We start from the raw sequence: 26,179 nt of genomic DNA, 5'->3' as shown, positions 1-26,179 counted from the left end.
TTTTACTAATCTATCCTCCCCTCCATAGCCCCAAATAATTAGAATTATACTCTCTACGCAAGCAAGTAGCACAACAATGGCAGCCGCCAAAGGAGAGAAGAAGCTCGCCGAGACGAAACCCGCCGCCGAGAAATCTCCGGCGGAGATGAAGCCCAGGGCCGGGAAGAAGCTACCGAAGGAGGCCGGCGAGGGGCGCCGCGCCTGGTGCGCACAGGGCCTCCGCCTAGCACTGGAATCGCGGTTGCTGGACACCGGATCTGTCGAGCATTGAAGCTCCACATGTTGGCGTCGAGGGCGGCGGTTCCTCCGGCGATTGCTGTCTGCTCAACGGCCGTTCATCGTGTGGAAGAACGGTGTGAAGGTGGATGGCGGAGCTCCCGGTAGGAGACGCGATCTAACGGGGAGATGAGTAGTGTTTTTCATTGCGCCTCCTTCTCGTTTCGCGTCGACCGGCAGCGATTTCCCCAGGGTGGAGGCGGTGTGAGTCGGTGGAGCCGAAGGAGAGGCGACGGGAGTGCGGAAGGTGAGGAGGCTTGGTGGCAGACGCGATTTCAGAACGCGATCTGAGTTCTCCGGCGTTTCTGTGCGGCATTAGCTCTCGTGCTGGGGCGGCGGCTGTCGGCGTCGCAGTGGGCAGAGGTCGACGTCGGCGGGATTGCAGGCGGCGTGCCTGGGCAGAGGTCGAGGTCATCTTCCTTTACTCTCAAAAAGATGTTTTCTTCGTCAATTTGGGGCTATAAAGTAAAGGCTAAATTAGTAAAATTGTAAGTATTTTAAATTATTATTGTAAATTAGAGGCTATAAAGAGTAAAATGGGGGCTACAAATAGAATTACCCATAAATTAATTTAAGAATAAATTTTAAAATCCAATAATTAATATTAATATGTGAGCCCAAGAATTTAATCCCAAATTTTCTTGCCCATCAATTAAGTCTATCCCAGGCCCACTTCTTCAAACCTAAAATAAAATAAATTAAAGCTTCGGCCCAAATTCTTCAACTCTCTTAAATCCCTCTCTGCACTTTTATTACACACACACGAGCACACAAACACACGCACTCACACAACACACACACACACACACACACACACACCAGCGCACCTATGATGCACGGATTCTTCAAAAATTAGCATGTACGGCGAATCGGGTGCGATTCTCTTGGATTCTCGTCGGATTCGCACCCGATTCGCCACGTGGCGTATCTTTTAAAACAATTTATAAAAATAAACCGGATTCGCAAATTCCACAGGCGAAATTCACGTATCTCGTGCACGAAAGGCTTACACAAAGTTATTTTGATAATTTTATTTTCAGTTATGACTTATATATTGGACTAATAATATTTGAATCGTTATATTGTTGCTCAATTAACTTATATAATTGAAAATGCTTAACATTTGGATAAAATAAAATGTAAATTACATATAATTAATTTAAGAAAATTTAAATTGTATATATTTTATAAGTATTATATATCATAAAATTTTAATAATTAGATGTATCCTTGTCGAATCGCACCCTATGATTTTTAAAAACCCGTATCCCCGTACTCGTATCGTATCGCCCCCGCATCCGCACCTCCGTACCTGTGCAACATAGCAGCGCACCCTCTCTCTCTCTCTCGGCCTTCCTGCCGTCGCCGCCTCCTCACAGCAGCGCTGCTCGACGGAGGTCGGCGTCCCTCTCTCCCCCCCCCCCCGACGTCTCTCTCCCTGACCTCTCCTTTCTCTCGGCCAGACGGCCATCAATGGAGAGCCAACACCACCACGCCTCACGCCTCCTCTGCTCCGGCGGTCAGCTCCGCCCTGCCGCCACCCCCGTTACCGACAGCAGCAACTGGCAGGCCACCGTCCCTGCTTCCCTCTTCCCGGCTCGATTACAGTCGTTCCCCCCAACATCCCCAATTTCTCATTTCAAAACTCTCTTATTTCCTTCTAGTTTCAAATTTCTCATATTTCTTCCAAATCAAAATTCTATTTTCCATTTCCTGAAATAATCCATGGAGTTCATTTAATGTGATTTGTTATGAAAGATTTCAGATTTTAAGATAGTTTGATTTTTGGTGTTTATTCCTTGATGCGAAAGTATTGTATATGAAATATATGAAAAGTAGTTTGAAAAAAAGTAGCTTGCTGTGAAGAAATACTCCCTCCGTCCGCCAAAAGTATTCCACTTTGGCCGGGCACGGAGTTTAATAAAATGTGTGATGATGTTGATGTAGTGGAGAAAGGGCTCCACCACTTTATGAGATGTGTGGTTGAGATTGAATTTAAGGTGGGTTTTTTGTAAATAAAGAGTGTTTGTAAGGATAAAATATAAAGGTGAATGGTGGGACCATGGCTTAAAAAGGAAAGTGGAATACTTTTTGCGGACGCCAAATATAGTAATTGTGGAATACTTTTGGCAGACGGAGGAGTTTGAAAGATTTTACAAAATAAAGGGGATTACCGTATGGAGCTTTGCCAAGAAGAGAAGTATGAAGCTTTTGCAGAGAGAAAAGTAGAAATGAGTTTGAGCTTGGTGAGTGTTTTGAAAAATTTCAGAGAAGTAAAATGAGAAACGAAGGCATCAATGAAAATATATAGGATAAATGTCACTTTGTGTCTCATCGTTTGGCCGAATTATCGATTATGTTCCAACTTATCGATAATATTTAATTGGTACTCAACCTACCAATATTTTTTTAATTGTGTCCTGTTAAAATTTTTCGGCGCCCGGAAGATGATGTGGAGCGTCGGAGATTAATTACATGGATTTATTAATCCACATGGAATTTTCAACATTATTAAAGTTTTAAAAAACTAAAAACAAATACTTATGCGGCACATTAGCCCTAAACGACACCGCTTGAATCAAAGAACAAAAATCTGCACTTTCTCAATGAAAAGAACAAGTGTCGAAAGAATAAGGGTCTCAAGTCATTGAAGAACCTTTGTGAAATTCGAAGAAATCGCAAGGGTCAATCGACGAAGAGACATTCCCTACACTTTAGAGGTGAAATCGATTCCCTATTTCAGTCGAAAGGACAAGGGTCGAGCGACGGCGAATGCTGAAATCAGTAAGCTCATTTCGTACCCTAGTTTTTCATTTTTTTTTTGTTCTGATTTTTCGACTTGTTGCAATGATTTTGGTGAAATCGATTCCTTAAATCCACGTGATTGCTTGCCATTTTGATAAGACATTACGAGAAACTTAAGATTTGGGCTCCAAATCAGCCTGACTTTATAAACTTAGTTTTTATATGAGTTTTGGGCTCCCAATCTCGTTTCTTGCCATCATTTCTTCTATGAGTTTTGTTCAGTCAAGGGTTGGCGTTGACATGTTGTTGTTCTCAAGTTGATTATTTTTTTTTTCATACAGAAATGGCGTCCCTTATTGTTCTTTTTAGAATGTGGCATGATAGTTCTTTTGTGGCTGATGACAAGGAGTATGTAGGGGGGCAAGATTATATTGATGTTCCTAATTATGATGTGTTTGAATGGGAGGATACATTTGTGGCTGAGTTGTTGCAATCTGATTTGGGCAATGAAAGAATCCAAAGGTATGGGTTTAGAAATAAGGAGAATGGTGGTTTTTTCTTTGTTATCCTGAGGATAGTTCCATAGATTTCGTGAGTCTTGCCATGAAATTTAAGGATGATAAAGAGAATATGTTAGAAATATTTGCTGAGTGTGACAAAGGAGTGTCTCAAGATATAGTAATTGGGAAAAAGAAGGGCAAGCAAAAATTAATAGAAGAAGAACAGCCTACCGTTGAAGATGAAGAGTGGAGCGAAGATTCCGACTATGAAGTAGACATCACGGTGTTGGAAGATGAAGATGAGACAGATGATGGGATGGAGGACATGGACTTCTCCGATGAGGATGATGAATTTCTTAACGCGAGAAGCTTGATGAGAGAGTTAATCGAATGAAAACAATGGCTGAAGTGACTAAGGAGAAATGAAAATCAATGGCTGAAGTGACTAAAGATCAAGGAAAATCAGTGGTTGTCAATGATGTAACAAAGAAGGTTGTGCTTGATGAGGAAGAGACGAGCAACATCTATCTTCGTGTATGTGTAAAATTCAATGTTGTAAGCATATATTCATTCGTTGATGTGAATATTGATGCAAGTTGTCTTCTTTTTTGGATTCGGGAACACGACGTGTGCATTTGGTTAGTGATTCTCGATTGACTCCTAGACCTTCGAAAAGGAAGAAGGACACGATGACAAGCACACCAGGATCGCAAGGGGTCGAAAGCGGCAGCTAAGTGGACAATCCGACCCCTCCATAGAACTCTAGACCGATAGCTATTTCTTTTTAGTAGTTAATTTTTGTAAGGCTCGTTTGTTGAGAATGCACTCTGTCGAGCTCTATCTTTTGTCTTGATAAGTCTCTTTTTGTGATGCTCATGGGATACTAGACATGATTTAGGAGTGTGTTACTCTACTTATTTTACTAGAGATATTGTTATTTGGTTCATTTGCTGTTTTAGATATGCATTAGTTGCAGCATTTTGTTTGATGTGGCCTGTCGTTTTGTTTCAAGATAGTGTAATCATTTGCCTGGGTGTTTCATCAATGGGTGTAGTTTGAAACTAATGACCTCTTGGAAGTTTTTAGGTTTTTTGAAGCAGCTGCAAAACTTAATATTTCAATTAACATTAGCCAAATTGGAAGTGATGGCCAAGTGCGCCTATATATCAATTTTCTAAGCCAATAACTGTATGGATCATGCAGATGACACGAAGCTGATTGTGTAGCACTCTACGTCCATCTCGGTATTTGCTTGTGTTCCATGACATGAAAAATGTCGGTTGTTCTAACTTGTTAATGGACATAGATTGTTTATTTTTGTAAGTTGTGAACAAAAATGAAAAAATAGAAACATGAGAGACTCTTCGCAGCTCTATTACCAAACCTAAAAAACACAATAGAGTTTAATACATGATACACTAAATAGCATAATTCGGATGACACATAGTTTCACTTAGGAAGATGAAGTCTCGGTGACGAGACAAACTCTACATGACCTACGAAAATCCAAACGAACAATACCATATAGGTAACAATGAGAACAAAGAACAATGCTTGAAGTCTACCCTTCATTGCCTTCAAAGATTTCTTCAACGACCTATTCTCAACACGGTATGTTTGCATCTTCATCTCAAGCTCATCCTTCAAATATTCAAGCTTTTGGGCAGCAAGTTTTTGCTCTTTTTGTATCATTACATTACTTTTTCGTATGCAATGAAGAAGAGCCAATCTCGCTCTACCATCAAATGGGTCACCGTACCATTGAAAAAATTTGCAGTCATCGGGCTAATTATCAAAAAACTGAATTTTAGGAACAATTTCATAAAAACTAATTAAACATAAATTACAGGAGGAACAAAACTTACCAAGCTTGCAAGAGGACACCTCCAAAATATTCTACCAGGATTAGCTACACTAAAGGACCTAATAAGGTTACATTCTCCATGAATGCAATGTTCTTTGTGACCTGAATTGAGGAACTCCTCACTGTAAGAATTCTCCATGAAAGAAAGCCTTCTTCTTCTTCTTTTTTGAAAAAACGCGCCGAGTTTCTTCAAAGAAACACTCTGAATTGCCACGCTGAGTTTCTTCTTAAAAACACTCTTCAATTGCTACGTTGAAGAGTATTAGGGAAAACACGCTGAATTGCAAGAATTTCTTCAAGAGAAACAGCGGTGAATTGTGTGACTTCTTTTATTTGATTTGGGAGAATTCTCCACTTAGGGCTAATGTGCCACATAAGTATTTGTTTTTGGTTTTTCAAAACTTTAATAATGTTGGAAATTCCATGTGGATTAATAAATCCACGTAATTAATCTCCGGCGCTTCACATTATCTTCCGGGCACCGGAAAATTTTAACAGGACACAATTAAAAAAATATTGGTAGGTTGGGTACCAATTAGATATTATCGATAAGTTGGGACATAATCTATAATTCGGCCAAACGATGGGACATAAAGTGATATTTACCCAAATAAATATAATGAATTTTAAAGTGATACATGGTTGTGCAGATTAGGTGGCTTAAGCTGTATACCACACGTAAAATCTCTCTTAAAATTAAAGTCAACTGTAATTTGTTAAAAGATAAATGGGCCTGTGATAAGTGAAAATAAATGGGCTTCTAAATTATATATATAAAAAAATAATCTTAACCCATTAACAAAAGAAAAATATAAGGCCCAATATAAATAAGTTGCAACTAATTTTATTTAGGCCCAATTTTTAAAAATCTCTAGAATATAAGTTTCCATATTTATGGATATAATCTCTAATTTAAAGTCTTATATCTAATTAGGGGTACGACTAGACAATTTATAATTGACAATAGAATAAATTTTTCAATAATCTCACAAGAATTAAAAATTCAAAATAATTCAAAGCTAAATAATTTCAAATAAATAAATTGGTTTCAGACTGTCACATTTGTTGTCCACTTACTTCAAACCTACGCTTCCTCTGTTCCGTGGAGGTTTAAAGCGCGCTGGATGCAGGCGCTCCACTATCTCGATTCCTTCGATTGGCACATCTCCCACATTTATCGTGAAGGCATAGATCAGCTAATTGCCTTGCTTCTCACGTGGATGTTGAGGGTTTTTGGACTTACGCTATCACCGGTCTTCAGGCTTTCGTCACTGATGATTTCCACATTCCTTTTTTTACTCGCATGTCTTGAGTTTTTGTGCTTTTCTTTTTCGCTTGGCATGGGCCGGGTTAGCTTAGGGGTGATGGTTCGGCCGGAATCTCTGAAGCTATCCCACCTCCGCTCTGCCTGCATTTTGCTTCTTTTTTAGCACTCTTTTTCCTCATTAAGCTTTTCCCTCTCGGGTTTTCTTAATGAGGTTTTAACAAGGCTCCGCCCTTAGTCTGCTACGTTGTGCTTTGAAGGGTGTTTTGTTTTTGCTTCTTCTTATGTTTAATAAAAATTTATTTAAGCACTTAATATATTGTTTCAACTATAATATGATTATACTACATTCGTCTACTAAAAGTACGACACTTTTGATGGACACATATTTTAATAAAATATGTGGTGTTTCTTATATAAGAGAGAAAGGATCCCATCAAAATTTAAGATGAGTGTTTGAAATTGAATTAATGATGATTTTTTGTAAATGAAGATATTTGTAAGGATCAAACATAAGAAAATGAGTTGGGATTATGTCTTAAAATGGAAAGTGCCATAGTTTTTGTGGCTCAAAATGATAAAAATGTCGTACTTTTTGTGGACGGGTGGAATATCAATTATACTAGTGTTACGCCCGTGCGATGCACGGGATTTAATTTTTTTTATAGTTATATTGTCAATATTTTAATATATTTAAAATATAATAAATAGTCATACTATACGTATATTACCATTTGATAATCTATAATTTTTAAACTTTAAGGAGCCATATAGTATCTTATTACATTATATATATCTTATAAGTACTAAAATATATATTTAAGCATATAATCTTATATTTTAAGATTATATCGTTAATAGAAAAGTAAATTTAACTTAAAATAAATGAAGAAATAATAGACAAATAAATTTAAAACGTATTGTTCTTCGTAAATATATAGAACAATGTAGTTAAAAGTAGAATATTATATATTTTGCAATACTTCCTTGTATACAACATTTGTAGTAGCAGTTTTTTTGTTGTCACCATCATTCTCACAAATCAAAATTTTTAAACCATTATGATTTGTCAATGTAACACAAAGTATTTAACACATATAAAATATTCAGTTTAGAGATATTGTATGTCTTTAATTGTACCTCTGAATTCTCACAAAGGTCTTTTATGCTTGTCACGGTGACTCCAGTTGCAAGCTCATCAATAACAGATGAACTTATTTCTTGTGAAGTACTTGAAATAACCGTAGTGCTTAAGCCGGAGTGAATAAGCCTTGAAATCAAACATGGTCAACAATCAGAAAATATATACACATTAAAAGATGAATATGTCTTCAAACAATAAATGGTTTGGCATCAAACAATTAGTTAAATGAAACATACCTCTCCTTGAACTCATGTATGTCACGTATATCTTCGTTCAACAAAATTTTAGTAACTTGGTACCCATTTTGCACTTTTACAACACCTGTGAGTTTAAATAATAATAATAATAATAATAATAATAATAATAATAATAATAATAATAATAATAATAATAATAATAATAATAATAATAATAATAATAATAATGAAGTTGCAATATAGCCTAATAGATATTAGAAGCACAAAAAGTTAAATTCGATTAAGACTACTTATTATATTCTTAATAGAACATGTGAAATAGAATTTAACATGTTTCGAAAATTAAATAGTTATTTATTGCTAATAACATGTTCTGAAAATTAATAAAAGAAATTATATTATTATATTCTTAATACAACTTGTGAAATAGTTATTTATCTCTAAAAACATGTTCTCAAAATTGATAAAAGATTCTCAATTTTGAAACATAAATAAAAGTAAGATTGTCACAACACAAGTTGAAAATAATTAAATAGTCATTTATCTTCAAAAACTTGTTCTGGAAATTAATAAAAGAAATTATATTATTATATTCTTAATAGAACTTGTGAAATTGTTATTGTTATTTATCTCTAAAAAACTGACTTCAGGGAGTACATAATAAAACTCAAAATTTGTTTCAATCTCAAAATAAGTTATTTATCTCTAAAAATATTTTATGAAAATTGATAAAAGAAATTATATTTGAAACATAAATTGAAGTATGATTGTCACTACACAAGTTGAAAATAATTAAATAAGTAAAGCTATTGACTCAAACAAAATAAAGTTAAGTTCAATTTTTTAAGTGTCAACATTGTACTGACCTTGAAACATACTTAGCCTACAAAAATGTAACACAATAATGTTGACATCCATTTGACGTTCTTCATATTGTTTCATGAAAATATCAACATAATTCTCCCACAAAGTGCAAGACATTCTCTTTCCCCTTTGAACCAACATTATATAATATAGTAAGAACAACAATAGTTTAGTTTTAATAATAAAGAAATAACGACAAAAATGTACATAAATACTCACTCGGTATCTTCTAGAATAAGATCCAATATTTTTTTTTATTTACCATCTCGAGTTGTCAGTTTTGTTGGATTAGGCCGGGAGGCAATTCTGCCTATAACATCTGCACATGTCACATTGATGGGACTAAGATTTTGTAGTGTATGTAAATATATGAAAAAAAAATATAAAAATATTTTATCATTACCAATTGGAAGAGCATCTGCAATGTTTTCAGTGGCTTGAATATCATCAAAGGACTTGAATGCATAAATGATATTAGGAAAAGTTGGATTAGCTTCAACTCTCACTTTCGTGTTTCCATAAAAAGTTGCTTTATATTTATTCGAAGTAACTCTAAACTTTAATTGATTATGTGTAACACCGAAGTTACGTATAGCATAAAGTCCTCCTTCTTGAAACTTAGAGATGAACTTAGATACTATAAGTTTTGGTGCTGTGAAATGGTACCTAGTTCCCTACAATTTGAATCAGAATGGATTAGAATGCATGAGGGTTTTGAAAAAAAAAAATTGTATATGCTATATGTTCTATATTTAAACTGTTACATGTCTTTTGTTTGTATATGTTTCAAATAGATAAACTAAAATCTTACAAAGCGCGCCCCGGAGAGATTCTTCAAAGACGTGTAATCTTTTGTTTTAAAATCTCATGTGAAAATTGTGATTTTCTCTTGTTTTCTAATAGAGAAAATTTGATGGAGAATTAGGAAATTGGTGTGTATGTGAATGTGGTGCACACTTTGAAGTGGGGAACAAAGACACACCCAATAATTCTTCATTCATCACACATGCTTACACGTCATTCCACTTCTAATCATATCCAAATCCTCAAATCATTAGAATTTAACAACAAAAAACTGACCTCGGAGAGATTCTAACATTAATGGTTTGTTCTATAGGTAGATTTCAGTTTCAGTTTCAGAAAACTTATAGGTATGATCGCCTCTTAATAGTATCTTAAGCTTTAGCTTGCTGAAGTGAATAGGAAAATGTTAATTAGCAAGCCTCTATACAGGTGCATGCTTTTTATTTTTAAGAACTTTTTTTTCTTTTGTCTACATATGTAAGTTGAAACCTGCCTTATTAGATTTGCTTACCAACTTGAGGATTTGAACTTTGGATTTGAATGTAGAATGCAGGATGGTGTTGAAAAAGAATTGTATATGCCTTATGTTCTATATACATGCACTGCTATAGAGTATTGGAATTTAAAAAAATCACGCAGATATTCAAATCATTTCAATCGATAGCATGTATGTAGAGAAGTAAAGAATGCCAAAATCTGTGTGACTTATATGACCAATTTTTGAAAATGAGGCCTGTTGCAATATCAGCAAACTTATAGGTATGATCATCTCTTGATAATATCTTAAGTTTGTTTATAATCATTAGAATTTAACAGTAAAAAACTGACTTCAGGGAGTACATAATAGATCTTACGAATTATGTCCCAATCTCAAAATAAGCATAAAAAACTATTTTGCTCATCATTTTTGGTTGAAGGCATGCTATAACATCTTATAAAATTTTGATATATAAATCATACCTCTATATCATGGAATATGCATTCAAAACTATTTAGCTCATCATTTTTGGTTGAAGGCATGCCATAACATCTTATCAATCTCGCTTTAACTGCAGGTGACATTGCCAAAGGGCGAAGCTCGTTGAAGAGTGACCACATTCCGACCATCGGTGTTTTTGAACACAATGAATCTACAACCATTTTTAGTTATTAGATATTGAAACTGTAGCAGCTATAATGTAATATATAAACATTACATCTCTTAAAATACTACACTAACAATGACATTATGAATCTGCAACAACATTTAACTATTAGATTTGCTTACCAACTGGAGGATTTCAAATCTGGATTTGAATGTAGAATGCAAGAGGCTGTTGAAAAAAAATTGTATATGCCTTATGTTCTATATATATGATTTGTTAGTATTGGAATAATAAAAGTTCAGGCAGGTATTTTGGGGCATTTCAATCGGCAGCATGCTGAAATCTGACACATTTATCTTTTTTAAATTATGAAGGTTATATATTACATTTTGTTATTATATCTTATTGCAGAATTGTGTTGAGTATGAAGGTGAAAAGTGAGCATGCGCCGCCCTTTTTACTTTTTAGTGTTTGCAAGTCAAAAAAAGTGGATGAGAATATGAAGTGACATGGAGTTAATTAATATAAGTAATAAGTAATAAAATATTATTTATAATAAAATAATATTTTTTGCATGGAAGATGGGTTTTTGGCGGGAAGTTTTCATGCAGAAAACTTTCCTATAGTATAATAGTATAGATATGGAATTTGAAACGAATTAAAAATATCTTGTAAGTCGAATATGTGGGCACTTAATAATTTAAGGGTGGAAATTTAAAATACCCATTTTCATATCTTATCTATAAAAAATAACCACTTTTATAATAAACATGCTAAATCTACCCAATTTAATTGTTCCTACCCTTGGAAAGTGATAGGTTTGTATAGTTTTTTTTTTGTAAAAGTTCTTACATTTTTTTTACACAATGTACTTGTGTAAAAAACAATTATTATGCGCTCCCGGCCCGGATGGGTTCTCGGGCCGCTTTTACCAGAATTGTTGGAGCATCATCAACGTTGATATCTGTGTTGTTGTTCGTGCTTTCTTCGTACATTCTTACTTCCGGCCGGATGTAATGCCAGCACTCTGATTTTGATACCTAAGAAAGAACATGTGGATACGGTGACGGATCTTCGCCCTATCATTCTTTCAAATTTTTTCTTTAAAATTATCTCCAAGATTTTGGCTGCCAGATTAAGTGCGGTGGCGGCGACCTGTGTTTCTCCTAATCAGTTTGGCTTCATCAGTGGTCGTTCGATTCATGATTGCATTGTGTTGGGCTCAGAGGGTTTTAATTGCATGAATAGAACTGGTCGTCACTCGAATTTTGCTTGCAAGATCGATATTCGTAAAGCCTTTGATACGATGAATTGGGGGTTCATCTTGCAGGTCTTGAAGGTGAATGATTTTCATGACACCTTTATCAGATGGATATCTGTGATCTTTACTTCGGCTCGCATATCTATTCTTTATAATGGGCAGTTGAATGGCTATTTCGCGTGTTCCCGGGGCGTTCGGCAGGGAGATCCCCTCTCTCCCATTTTATTTGGTATTGCGGAGGATGTTCTGAGCTTTCTCCTTCTTAATTGCGTGCAATCGCGGCATCTGGTGCCGATGGATTTTTGCCGAGGATTTCACTTTCCCACTCACCTCCTATATGCTGATGATATTCTCATCTTCTGCAAAGCTTCGATTAAAAATGCCCAAAAGATTAAAGAAATTTTGAATCTTTATGGTGAGCTGTCGGGTCAGATCTGCAATCAGTCTAAGTCTCATGTTTTCTTCTCCTCCAATGTTACGACCTCCATGAGAAATAACATTAAGAGAGAGCTTGGGTTTGCCACTGGTTGTTTGCCTGTTACGTATCTTGGTGTTCCTTTGTTTACGGGTCGGATTCGTGCGTCATATTTTATGCATATTTATGACAAAATCGTTAATAAATTTGCCAATTGGAAAGGGCGGCACCTCTCTATGGCAGGTCGTCTCTGCTTGGTTCGTTCTGTGATTCAAAGCTCGGTTACTCATTCCATGATGATCTATAGATGGCCGAAGTCTCTTATTTATAATTTGGACAAGTGTCGCAACTTCATTTGGACCGGGAATGTGGACTCTAAGCCAACCTGCCCGGTGAACTGGAATCGAATTTGTGCCCCTCGCACGGAAGGTAGTTTGGGGGTTCGATCCTTCTCTACAATGAATAAGAGCTACTTAATGAAAATGGCGTGGCGCATGGTTCAAGGGAAAGATTTTGCTTTCACTTTACTGCGCAATCGTTATCTCACCACGTTTGGGTATGCGAAGCATAATATTGCCTCTTCTCCTTTCTGGACGGGCACTCGGGAACATGTGAATCATCTTGTTGAGAATTCTTACTCTTATGTGGGCAAGGGGTCGACTACATACTTTTGGAAAGATGATTGGTTGGGTTATAAACTAATTAATAAACTGAGCATCCCTGTTTTTATGCATGAATTCCTTAACCAGGCGATTGAGGACTATTTTTTCGACGGAGTTTGGCATTTCACAGAGGACTTCATTATTCATTGTTCGGATATCGTTGTGGACATCCTGCTCATCCCCTTTGGTGAGGAAAAAGATCAGCGCTTCTGGAAACTGTTGCTTTCTGGTGAGGTCTCGGCTGCTTTGGCGTTTGCGGCCAATAATCATTGTTTTCCCAAAGTGTGCTGGGGTCGTTGGATTTGGGAAAAGTTCATCCCGGAACGTAGATCGCTGCTTACTTGGAGAATCATTCATAGGCGCTTACCTACACAAGATCTTCTCATCCGTCATGGCATGCTGATGGGGCCGACTAGATGTGCCCTCTGTGGTATGGACGAAGAAACTTTAAGTCATTTGTTTTGGTCCTGTTCGGCGGCAAAGTTGGTTTGGCGCGAGTTTTTGGAGTGGTTTCAGAAGGCCGAGTTTATGCATCATGTGGACATTCATGATTTCCTGGTCATTGCATGGAATGCTCACTTCAGCCTGTTGGTTAATTCGTTCTGGAAAGCGGGGGTAATCAATACTTTATGGAAGATTTGGGATTGTCGTAATCAAGTTACTTTTGAAGATAAAAATTTCTCGCCACGGGATGTCAGTCGTTTTATTAAGGTGGCTTTCAAAGAAATTGATGCGCATTTTTCCAAAATTGGTACCTCCAATAACTCTTGGTCGGACTATGTAATTTTACGTAGTATTGGGGTGGCCACTCGTGCTGCTCCTCCACCGGTTATGATTGAAGTTCATTGGTGGCCTCCGGTGGGACAATGGATGAAAGTTAATACAGATGGTTCTGCGATGGGAGCTCCGGGAAGCATTGCAGCTGGTGGGGTTTTCAGGGATCATTGGGGCTGGGTTCGGGGCTGTTATCATTATAAAGGTGGAACGGGTTTTGCCTTTGAAGCGGAACTCCTGGCCGTGATTTATGCTATTACTATTGTGCATCAAAGAGGTTGGCTAATGTTGTGGATTGAAGGGGACTCTGCTTATATTGTTCGACTTTTGGAGTCTAGGTCGCTCGACGTTCCCTGGCGTTTCATGGCAGCTTGGAAGAAAGCCCTTCGGCTTTTGGAGGATTTCTCGGTGCAGGTGTCGCATATTTTTTGAGAAGGGAATTGTGCAGCTGATCTGATGGCAAATCAGGTTATGCCGGAAGGATGGTGGCCTTATACTCGGGACGAGATTAAACTTGCCGTGGTCAAAGACATGGCGACCCACAGTCATGTCCGAATCAAGCATTGATTGTTTCTTTTTTGGGCAGATCTTTGCGCTGCTGTTGCAGCGGTTGGTGCGCTGCTGCGGATTTTCCTCGAACAGTTGGTGGGCTTGCGGGCAGAGCTGCTGTTTCAGCGGTTGGTGCGCTGCTGCGGATTTTCCTCGAACAGTTGGTGGGCTTGCAGGCAGAGGTTTCTTCTTCTGGGTGTTGTCGCAGCTCGTGGTCTGTGTTGGTTATGGCTTCATGACTACTCGTTGGCTTTTGGTGGTGAGCTGGGGTTGGTCGAGTTTTGGGCCTCTCTTTGAGGGTTTTCCTCATACAACTGGTGGACGGTGTTACAGCTCAGGGGATGAGTGATTGCTGGTCTGTTGGGTTGATGTCTCTGACTGTTTTCTTTTGGCTCTACTTCGATTTCTTTCTGCGAGGTTGTCAGCGATTTCCTTTTCCAAGAAATAGGTCTTTAGTGACGGCGTATCACCGACTGTTTGGCCTCTTTCTTGCGTGTCGGCGGTCTGGTGGAGAGCCTCAGCGACGGCGTATTACCGGCTGAGGTTCTTCCGATTGCCGTTTCTCTTATTTTCTCATTTCTGGTTTCTTTTCTCTTGTGTTCTCTTTTCTCTGGTTTTTTTTTCTTGTGTTGAGAAGCCGAGATTATCTAGGAACGATGGTGCGGCCGGAGTTTCTGAGATTCTCTCACTTCCGCTTCTAACACCTTTTCTTCTTTGACGAGTACTCTTTTTCCTCTTCTTGAGGTTTTAACGAGGCTCGGCCCTTAGTCTGCGTTTCTGTGCATTCAAGGGTTTAGGTTTTGTTGGTTCGTTTTTTCTTTCTTTCCTTTTTTAATAAAACCCTATTTTAGTAAAAAACAATTATTAGTTGAAAACATGAGGTAATTATCGGTAATTCACCTATTAATTGGTGAAAAAAAAATCTAAACATGTAATATACTATAGGTGTCCAATTTTAAAAAATAAGAATATATTTGTTTAATTAAAACATCAATATAAAGATGAAAAAAGTATATATTCAGGTCCAAAATTAAATTAGAGTGGATTTTGAAAATAGCCACTTTGGAATAGTAAATTTAAAAATTGATCACTAAGATAAAAAAATTAAAAATTGGCCACATTTACCATTTTACCCTTGCATAGAAAAAATTTAAAAATTATCCGCGCATTTACACTCAGTCGAATTCGCAACCAGTGTTCATTTTAGTTGTGAATTCAAGTAGTCGTGAATTTGAGTTTTAAAGTTTGAATTCACAACTAAAAATAGTGTTAGTCGTGAATTCAATTTTTAAAGCGTGAATTCACAACTATAAAATATTGTTAGTCGTGAATGAAAGATTTAAAACGTGAATCCACAACTACAAATATTGTTAGTCGTGAATTCAAGATTTAAAACTCAAAATTCACGACTACTTGAATTAACAATTAGCAATAGAGTTGGTTGTGAATTTGAGATTTAAAAACTCGAGTTCACAACTAACACTAGAAATTCAGTTGTGAATTCATCAAATTGGTTGTGAATTTAATTTTAAAACTCGAATTCACAATCAACACTAACAATTCAGTTGTGAATTCATCGAGTTGGTTGTGAATTCTAGTTTTAATTGTAAGTTCATAGATCTTGTTGTGAATTCAAGAACATTAAGTTGTGAATTCATATATCTGGTTGTGAATTCAAGAACATTAATCAATTATCCAAAATCCATTTCTCTTTCAATCGATCAAATCATCTCTCCCAGAATGTAGTGTGTACCACCGTATACCACTCGTAATTTCTTTATTTTATAATTTTTTTTATAAAAATAATTTTTTTATATATATTATAAAGTCTAATTAATATTTATCTCTAAAAATTGGAATTAAAAAAATTATATATCCTAACTTTGAATTAATGAACCCAAATAATATATTATTAATTCAAATAAATATAAAAAAATAATTATAAATCCTAATTGGATGAGTGAACCCTTGTTAATTATTTTTATATTATATTAAAGCACAATAAATTAAAATTGAATAATAAATAATTAAAAATTATAAAGAAATTAAGAGTAGTACACAGTGGTACACACTATATTTGGGACAGAGGATCTCATTTGCTATTATTAGATGTAATACCTAACAAAACCTCATTTTCTGCTGCTGAAATTTGATCCTCCAATTCTTCTATAATCTCTCAATCGTTGCCCAGCGTCTAGATTCGTCATTGATGTCGGAGATCCACGGGGAGTCGAGTTTCGCTCGCACGCCCACGTTGGCCACCGCTGCTTCGACAATGGCTTCGTTGTCGAAAAATGCGCTGTTCAACAAGTACGAGATAGGGAAGTTGCTCGGCTGCGATGCCTTCACTTAAGAACTGGATATATATATCTACTTCACACATGTTGAGACTAAGCTTTCAACACTTTTTCCAGAAATCCAAAGTAACTAAACTACATCAGTTCAAACTAGGGCTGCAATGGACTAATCGGGCCGGCGGTTCGGCCCGGAACCGACCCAGAAGTCAACGGTTCCGGCCCGGACCGTTGACTTCCGGGCCGGTTCTGAGCCGAACCGCCAAACTAGAAGGGCCGGTTTAGGTTCATGGAAATCTCGGCCCGCGGCCCGCCGGTTCGAGCTTGAACCGGCGGTTTCGGTCGAATTTTCATTTGTTTTTTAAATTCAAATTCAAATTCTACATTTTTCAATGTGGGATAGTTTCAACTAAATGTAGCTTCACTATTTATATTGTACTACACATAGTAGCGAATCTTACATTGTTCAATGTGGGATAATTTGAACTTAATGTAGCTTCACTATTTATAGTGTACTACACATGGTAGAGAATCTTACATTTTTCAATGTGGGATAATTTCAACTTAAAATAGCTTCACTATTTATAGTGTACTACACATGGTAGAGAATCTTACATTGTTCAATGTGGGATAATTTCAACTTAATATAGCTTCACTATTTATAGTGTACTACACATTGTAAAAAATCCTACATTTTCAATGTGGGATCACTCACGACTCAACTTAACTTATAAATATATAACTTATATTCATGTAATATATAACTTATAACTTATAAGGTCTAGGGATCAAACCCTACCGCTCCCCCTCCCCCAAATGTCAAAAAAAAAAAAAACTTATAAATATATAACTTATATAATAACTTATAAATATATGTTGTATTTTTTTAAATTTTGCGTATATATATATATACTTAACTTTAATAATTTTGAAATTACTCAACTTAAAAATCTTAAATATTATAATAATTTACAAGTGTTAAAATTTTAATAACTTACAAGTGATGAAAAACACAACATATATTTATAAGTTATTATATTATTTAAGTTGAGTGATCCCACATTGAAAAATATAGGATTCTAAATTTTGCGTATATATATACTTAACTTTAATAATTTTGAAATTACTCAACTTAAAAATCTTAAATAATATAATAATCTGCAAGTGTTAAAATTTTAGTAACTTACAAGTGTTGAAAAACACAACATATATTTATAAGTTATTATATTATTTAAGTTGAGTGATCCCACATTGAAAAATATAGGATTATTTACAATGTGTAGTACACTATAAATAGTGAAGCTACATTAAGTTGAAATTATCAAACATTGAAAAATTTAAGATTCTCTACCATGTGTAGTACCCTATAAATAGTGAAGCTAGTCAAGCTACAATAATTTGAAATTATCCCACATTGAAAATAGTAGGATTCTTTACAATGTGTGGTACACGTACTATAAATAGTGAAGTTACATTAAGTTGAAATTATCTCACATTAAAAAATGTAGGATTCTCTACAATGTGTAGTACACTATAAATAGAGAAGCTACATTTGATTAAAATTAAAATATTACTCCCTCCGTCCCATTAGTAGTGTCCCATTTCTTTTGGGCACGGAGATTAAGGAGTGTATAGAAAGTAGGTAAAGTGAGTTGGTAGAAATTATTTAAATATTATGTATAGAGAGAAAGAGAGAGAATATTGGCACAAAGGGAATGGGACACTACTAATGGGACAACTCAAAAATAAAAGTGGGATACTACTAATGGGACGGAGGGAGTATTTAAGTTGAGTAATTTCAAAAAAATTCAACACTTGTAAAGTAAAAAATTTTGAAATTTCAACACAAATCATTTAATTTCATAAAAAAAATTCCAAAAATATTTAAAAAAAATCGAAAATCGGCAGTTTTCAATCCGGAACCTGTGGTTTTTAGCTCGGAACCGGCAATTTTCGGTCCAACCCGAAATCGGCCCTTCAAGAGAACCCATGGGCCGGTTCAGGTTCACGAAATTTTCGACCCTGAATTGCCGGTTCGGACCCGGAACCGGCGGTTCGTGAACCGGTGGTAACCCTAGTCCAAACTATAAAATCATACTGGAAGCATCTGATTGAATTTTGTGATTTGGAGATAGAATTTCTCCTTTGATGTTTTTGTCACACCCCAATTCTTGAAGGAATAAACTATAATCGAGGTGCGACTAAAATCATAGAATGAACAAGGAAATAACCTTGTGAAATTCAAATAATAGGATAAAAAGTCGGGCAATGCCCCTTGAGTGAAGAAAGATAGAAATCAAGTGATACTAATCAATCAACAACATTCTAAACCTTAGGATCACAAGTTTGGTTTCATGCTTCCGATAACCAACGTTAAATAACATAGAACTGGATGTTGAGAGTTTAAGCTCGATAAGAAACATAGTTTAGAATTTAACATAAAAGTCTTAAGTTAGAGAAACGTAAGACAAATAAAAGCTAGTGCAACATCGGAAGACAAAATACGAAGTTGAACCCTAGCCTAAGCTCTGTCCCGTCAGCATCGGCCAATTAACCTGAAAAACATTTGAAAGTATTTTTGGGCTAAGTACTAATGTACTTAGTGGGCTAGCATTTTTATAAACATTTCATAATCATAAGAGCAGTTTATCCAATTATACTTGACATGACTTAGAAGGTTTTAAATTGAAATAACTTCTAAGCATGTTAAAATATTTTATTATATTGTGCGCAATTGTCACACTCCCTTTCCGTTACTCGCTGTGATCCCGGACCTTTTAGCCATCGACGGATCCATTACTCCTGCTTTACTTGAACTGAGGGCGTAACCCAGCCAAGTTCCCATTTGGGACCCAATGCTCCAGAACACATCCCGTCGAGCACCCTTATAACGCCTCATACATGATTAGTGCCCGAATGGAGATCAACCCACCGAGTCAGCTAATAGGTGTACACAATTCTCAAATAACGTGTTAGGTCAAGAGAGAACCTCGATCGATTAACTTATGCGAGCCTTAAACAGAGCAGAGTGCACAAAATATTTTATCGGATAAACAATTTTCATTTCATTGAAACATTTAAGCTCAATAGCTAAACCATACATTTGGAAAATAAGCCCACCTGATTAGGCAAAGCCTGTCGTTTAATCTTAACCCTGAATCGGAATAGCAGTGCTAGTTCTCACGATCCACAAAGCCTACAAGAAATCTATAATCTTAATAGGTCTCATGAATCTAATCTTAAGTCATAGTGAAGTGCTTATCATCCTATGATTCACTTAGCCGGGTTTTCATATTTTAATAAATAAATAATTGAAAAATAAATTCTTGAGTCAAGGACACCAACTATATCCTTATTCGATTTTTAATGATAAAACCAATTTAATCATAAATGATTCCATGTAAAATGTTTGATGCAAAAATTAATTCATGCTTTAACTCACATAATTAAATAAATATATTTAACATATGCACATAATAAGAAAATACTATTATGCAAACTTTTTCAAAAAAATAAAATAAAATTAATTAAACTCAAATAAAGAGTCAAATTAATAAATCAATTAAACAAGTCCAACAATTAAATGGAAGCCCATATTATTTCAAAAATTTGCAGCCCAAAAAGTAAATAGCAGTCCACCATTTAACAAATTACCCAACCCAAGTTTTCAAAAATAAAATTCAGCCCAAAGCCCCACTCTCATACCCAAACCCTCACCCTTCTTCTACAACCTAAGTCACGCGCACACACACACACACACACACACACAACCAATGTTGATCTCTCTCTCTCTCAAACCCTGCCGACTCCACACACACGCACACACTCACACCACACAGCCGCCCAGCTCCCCCCTTTCCCTCTTCCGGCGGATGACAGCAGCCGGCCTCCGGCCGCTGCCGCCGCCCCCTGACCTCCATCTCCTTCTGTCTCCCTCTCTCACGACTGCTCACACACCCACACGAACTGGAAACCGTCGCCCCCTCCCTTTACTCGAGTCCGGCAGTCGGCGGCAGCAGCAGCGAAGAGCCGACCACCACCGCCTCCAACCCCAGATCTGAAATCGCCGCCTTCCTCCCTCACTATGTCTCTGTCTCACTCTCTCCTACACTCACTCCGGCCGCCGAACAACAGAGGCGTCGAGTCACCGCCTCTGCCCCATCTCTCTCCCTCTTCCTCTCTAGCTTCGATGGACAGCAGCTGCCAGGCCACCACCGCCGTCGCCGAGCTCCGACCCAGCCCAACAGAACACACACTCTCGGCTCAAAAGCGAGATCAAGACTCCATTTTTGGTTAAATCGATTCTTCACAACAGTAAAACACCCAACATCAAGCCAACACAGCAACACACAAGTCCAGTTCATATAAATTCTTCATTTATGTATCATTTAATCTTTTCATCCATGTTACCATATGTAAAAACAATATTCAGTATCTCTTTGTTTTATTTACAGTTGGTTTTATTCGTACTATGATGTTGAGCATGAATGAATAAGTAGAGGGATTGAAAGGTGAAACCTTTTCGAATTTGTTCTGCTATTTGTTGGTTCTGTAGATAAAGGTATGCAGAGGAATGGTTTGAGATTACATAATTGATGGAAAGAAGGAAAAATTGAAATGAGGGAGAGAAAGCTTTACCGTATGAAACTTGCAGCTGGAAATGAACATTTTAGTGAATGAAGAAGATCAATTTAAAGATAAGGAGATGAGCAGTTGAAGGCATGGGTGAATGAGTAGTTGAAGGTACATGCTGCAGTAGCAAGCATGGTGAAGGTTGAAAAGAGGTATGGGGTGACTTGTTGCTGCAGCGCAGCAAGAGAGATTGGGTTGGATTGGGCTAAAGATTAAGTAAAAATGCTTGAGTTGGATTGGCCTCATTTAAATAAAATGGTTCTTGGGCTTGGGTTATTTATCAAAATTACAAGATCCAAATAACACTTATTAAAACCCAACACATTCAAATGATTAAAGTCTAACATAGACTTTAATTTAAATAATGTAGTATTAAAATAATATTAGCATATAGAATTAATCACATATTCATATATAATTACTTTAAATAATATGAAATGCATAAAGGTTTGAAAAATGAATTTTTCAAAGATTTTGTAAATTATTTTGTTGGCATTAAAATAAATTCATTTCAAATTCTCCGGTGTAAATCATCATAATCTAAGTTCAAAATAAATTCTAAATTTATAATATAAATGGGTGGGGTGTTACATCCCTCCCTCCTTATAAAAATTTCGTCCTCGAAATTGCATATCTGGGTCATCTAGTTTGGATACTAGACTTTCATTCCACTCAACTCTTGTGTGACACTAAATCATATACGGCCTTAGCTTTCTAACAGCGCGACATTGTTTTTCGAACTAGAAAATTTTCCTCAAAATTTGGTACGTCGTTATGTCGTGGAAACTTGTCTCGTTCTCTCCTGAAGATTGAAGAGGGATCTTTCTCTTGTTAAAAAGTATCGTGGCGCTGACTTGAGTAAGTCAACCAATTCTAGGATTACGCTAAATTCTATCGTAGGAATAACATGCGAGTAGTTCTAAATGTTTCGGCGCCTATATCGAGCTCTGAGTTCGCGGTGACGTCCTTAGTAGCAGTCTTTCATTGTCAGTTGTACTAACTTCTAACGTTGTTACGGACGATTATAGCGTAAATTCTAATATCTTACAAGCAGCGTATGAATTAAAAAAGCTCCAATATTAAGCAAGGCTATAAATGGGAGGTCGAAAACATTAATAGTACCTGCCAGGTTTTCGTGATCTCCTGCTGCTTGGTGTTGGTTAAGGGCATAGGCCCTAGCGTATCGTGGTTGCCCCTGATTTTCTCTGGGACCTTGGTTCGATCGTTGTTGGTTCCCGAGATTTTGTTGTTGGGGTGCTCCTCCTCCCTTCTTTGGGCAAGTCGAGACATAATGCCCGGCCTCTCCGCAGTTATAGCAGACGTTCATTTCTTTCAGACACTTTGACAACTTATAAGCTCTTAAAAATTACATCTTATAAGCTCTTGAAACATCTTATAAGCTCCAAGAGCTTATAAGCTCTTTGAAATAAGCTTAGCCGTCAAATAGAGAAAAAATGATTCAATGCGTGAATTAAAGGTTTTATTTATCTTGATTCTAATCTATTGGAAAGCAAAAGAAAAAGTCGGCTGTGTATCTCTAGTGTGTATGTGTTCGGCGGCTGATTAGAAACAAATATATATAGAGGAATCAGAGGCGGCGGTGGCTTCTAGTGCACGGCCGCCTAGGGCACCCCACAGCTTCAAGGAGGCAGCGGGAGCCACTGGTTGCAGTTTTTTCGACGAGCGCCGGCCACGCGTCACTGCACTATGCAATGTTCTTGTTTTGATCCGTTCTCATTTGTTTCAAGTTTGATTTTAGATTCGTTTCTGTCTATAAACTGAGATAAATTTCAATTCTTATTCAGAACACTCAACGCAATTATGTCTAAATTTTTTGTCCACTTATTAAACAATTCAAACATAAAAATTTTTAGATTACAAAATTAGCAAATAAACTCAAATCAATTAATCTGGAGTAAACGAGACCAAAATATAAATCAACAGAACACAAACATCCAAAAACTCATCACAAAATAAGCTAAATTACATCTACCATAAACAGGGGCGGAGCCAGGGGGGTGCCCGGGGGGGCTGAAGCCCCCCCCCAAATTTTGAAAAAAATTTTTTTTTTTTTTTTTTTTTTTAATAATATGTCTAAAAATGTTGTTATTATTGTTATTATATTTGTATTTTAGTAAAAAAATGTCTAAAATGTATTGAATGCCCCAAAAAAAAATTTAGTAAATGTTGAACTATATTATCTATGAAAATGTTATTATTATTATTATTATATTTGTATTTTAGTAAAAAATGCCTAAATGTATTGAATGCCCCAAAAAAAAATTTAGTAAATGTTGAACTATATTATCTATGAAAATGTTATTATTATTATTATTATATTTGTATTTTAGTACAAAATGCCTAAATGTATTGAATGCCCCCAAAAAAAAAATTTAGTAAATGTTTTGAACTATATTATCTATGAAAATGTTGTTATTATTATTATTATATTTGTATTTTAGTAAAAAATGTCTAAAATGTATTGAATGCCCCCAAAAAAAATTTTAGTAAATGTTTTGAACTATATTATCTATGAAAATGTTGTTATTATTATTATTATTATATTTGTATTTTAGTAAAAAAAATGTCTAAAATGTATTGAATGCCCCCAAAAAATTTTTAGTAAATGTTTTGAACTATATTATCTATGAAAATGTTGTTATTATTATTATTATATTTGAATTTTAGTAAAAAAATGTCTAAAATGTATTGAATGCCCCCAAAAAAATTTTTAGTAAATGTTTTGAACTATATTATCTATGAAAATGTTGTTATTATTATTATTATATTTGAATTTTAGTAAAAAAATGTCTAAAATGTATTGAATGCCCCCAAAAAAAATTTTAGTAAATGTTTTGAGCTATATTATCTATGAAAATGTTGTTATTATTATTATTATATTTGTATTTTAGTAAAAAATGTCTAAAATGTATTGAATGCCCCCAAAAAAAAAATCGGGGGCTACCGCCCCCGAACCCCCGTAACAGTTCAGCCCCCCCCCCCAAAAAAATTCCTGGCTCCGCCACTGACCATAAATGTCATATTATACAACTTAAGAGATAAGTATCCCTGGCTTTCCTTCTTACACAAACACTAAATACTTACAAACACATTTAAGATAAAATATTGGTAAACAAGCAAACTAGATGGAGTACAAAAAAGAAGTGCTCATCTATTCCCATTTAGTCTTCAACTGGTTAAAATGTCTAAAATGATAAGACATCAAGAGACTCCCATCCATCCTCTTAAAATTGAACGTCTCCACCAAAACATAGCATCCGAACTCATTCCAATCGCCACCTCCTTCCAATTCTTCCTCCCTATGAATCTTCACTTGCCTCTCCTCCCCTCTCACCCACCCTCCCCTCTCTTCCTCCCATTTCATCCTCTCCACCAACTCCACTCTCAACCCCACTCCTCCTCCGCCGCCGCCTTCAACCTTAAACCACACCACTCCGTCCACCGCGCTTCTCTCGTCCCACGCAGCTCTGCTCCCGCCAACAAACACCTCTTCCGTTTCAACAGTCGCATCAACCACCACCGAATTAATCCCCTTCTCACGATCGCCATTATCAGTCTTGAAAATCTGCTCCCATCTCTGCTCCATGGTCACCTCATAATACATGGATCGCTCCACCTGATCTCTCAACGAATTACCTTCCTTGACGAAGACAAAGGGCGCGTACCATTTTCCGACGGCGCGGGCTCCGGGGGAGTCCAGCTCCGGCAGGGAGGCACGGAGCTGGGAGTCGAGGCCCTGCGCTGCGCCCAGCTTGAAACTGCTGGGAGTCTTGGTGGTCGCAGTCCACCCCTTCTTTCGTAAGAACTTTGGTGGGACGCCGTCCGCCGCCGCGGATTTGGCGGAGAAGGTGTCGCTGCTTCGCCCCGGGAACAGGGCGAACTGCTGATATGCGTCGTTGGGATCCAACGGCCTCGGCTTGGCGTCTACGATTCCGGATGAGAAACAACATGGCGCATCGTCTTCTTGTTCCTTTGAGGAGGTCAATGCCTCCCTGAAAGATGAATTCATTAATTGTCATATAGTTAGAATCACCAAAAAGTAGAAAAGAGAAAGAGATACCCTTTGCGTTTTCCATGGGAAAGGAGGGCGTAGTAGCGGTTGGAAGACAAAGGGTGGTTGAGAGCAGGGATGAAGAAGACGGAGTGGGAAGAATCGGAGGGGGTGGCGACGTCGAGAGAGACGTCGCCGATGACGTCGACGGGGAGAGAAACGCCGGCGCTGACTCCCAAGCTTCTAGGATATAGAATGGCCACCTCCTTGTCTTGAGGGAAAGGCAACTTCTTAAGCGTCCGATTCTTCTTCAGTCCAAACATGGAATACGTCTCAGATTCCGCATCTTGAATCACTAGGAATCCCGAGTTCGGACCCTCAGGTGCCGCTGCAAGATTCTCTGCAGATTTTTGCAGCACAGACAGAGGCCTTGTTACGTACATATTTTGATTTTCTTCGTCTCTTTTCTGCTCAGATTTTGCTTCTTGTTGTGTTTGTTGATTACTGAATAAATACTGATGATAAATACTGTATACTACGTGTTGATTTTATATTGGTTAAGCAAATTCCTACCTTGTACTCTAACTATTTGACTAGTATTATATTTGGAGTAGACTATTCTGCCCTGCCTTTGCATATCAGCATCATATTTGCGTTTAAGTTTGTATTGCATGATTAATTATATATATGATTGATTATTTTTATTCTTAAAAGTAGGATATTTCCAATTTCACCCTTTTCATGAGATAAGAATCAAGTAAAATTAGCTTGAATGATAAAAATAATCAAAAATCTTACAATATCCAAAGTTGTAATTCATCAAAGTAAATTAAGAAT

General features: G+C 36.6%; 1 protein-coding gene and 1 long non-coding RNA gene across 2 annotated transcripts; one reads left to right on the top strand and one right to left on the bottom strand.

Annotated features, from left to right (window-relative positions):
* Positions 1-8,690: 8,690 nt before the first annotated feature.
* Positions 8,691-11,062, top strand: LOC131024431 (uncharacterized). The gene is made up of 2 exons (XR_009101831.1): positions 8,691-10,417; positions 10,714-11,062. It is a non-coding gene; the product is annotated as an uncharacterized LOC131024431 (long non-coding RNA).
* Positions 11,063-23,241: 12,179 nt separating this feature from the next.
* On the bottom strand, positions 23,242-25,914 carry LOC131024430 (uncharacterized). The gene is made up of 3 exons (XM_057953940.1): positions 25,412-25,914; positions 24,357-25,343; positions 23,242-23,319 (listed from the first exon to the last, which is right to left on the bottom strand). Exons 1-2 carry the CDS (start codon positions 25,783-25,785, stop codon positions 24,503-24,505), a joined length of 1,215 nt encoding a protein of 404 aa, XP_057809923.1. The 5' UTR covers positions 25,786-25,914; the 3' UTR covers positions 23,242-23,319; positions 24,357-24,502.
* Positions 25,915-26,179: the final 265 nt, after the last annotated feature.

Source organism: Salvia miltiorrhiza, chromosome 5 (genome assembly GCF_028751815.1).
Source record: "Salvia miltiorrhiza cultivar Shanhuang (shh) chromosome 5, IMPLAD_Smil_shh, whole genome shotgun sequence".
Taxonomy (NCBI): Eukaryota; Viridiplantae; Streptophyta; class Magnoliopsida; order Lamiales; family Lamiaceae; genus Salvia; species Salvia miltiorrhiza.
Note: the sequence above shows the minus strand (reverse complement) of the source record. Positions and strands in the feature narration are given on the sequence as shown.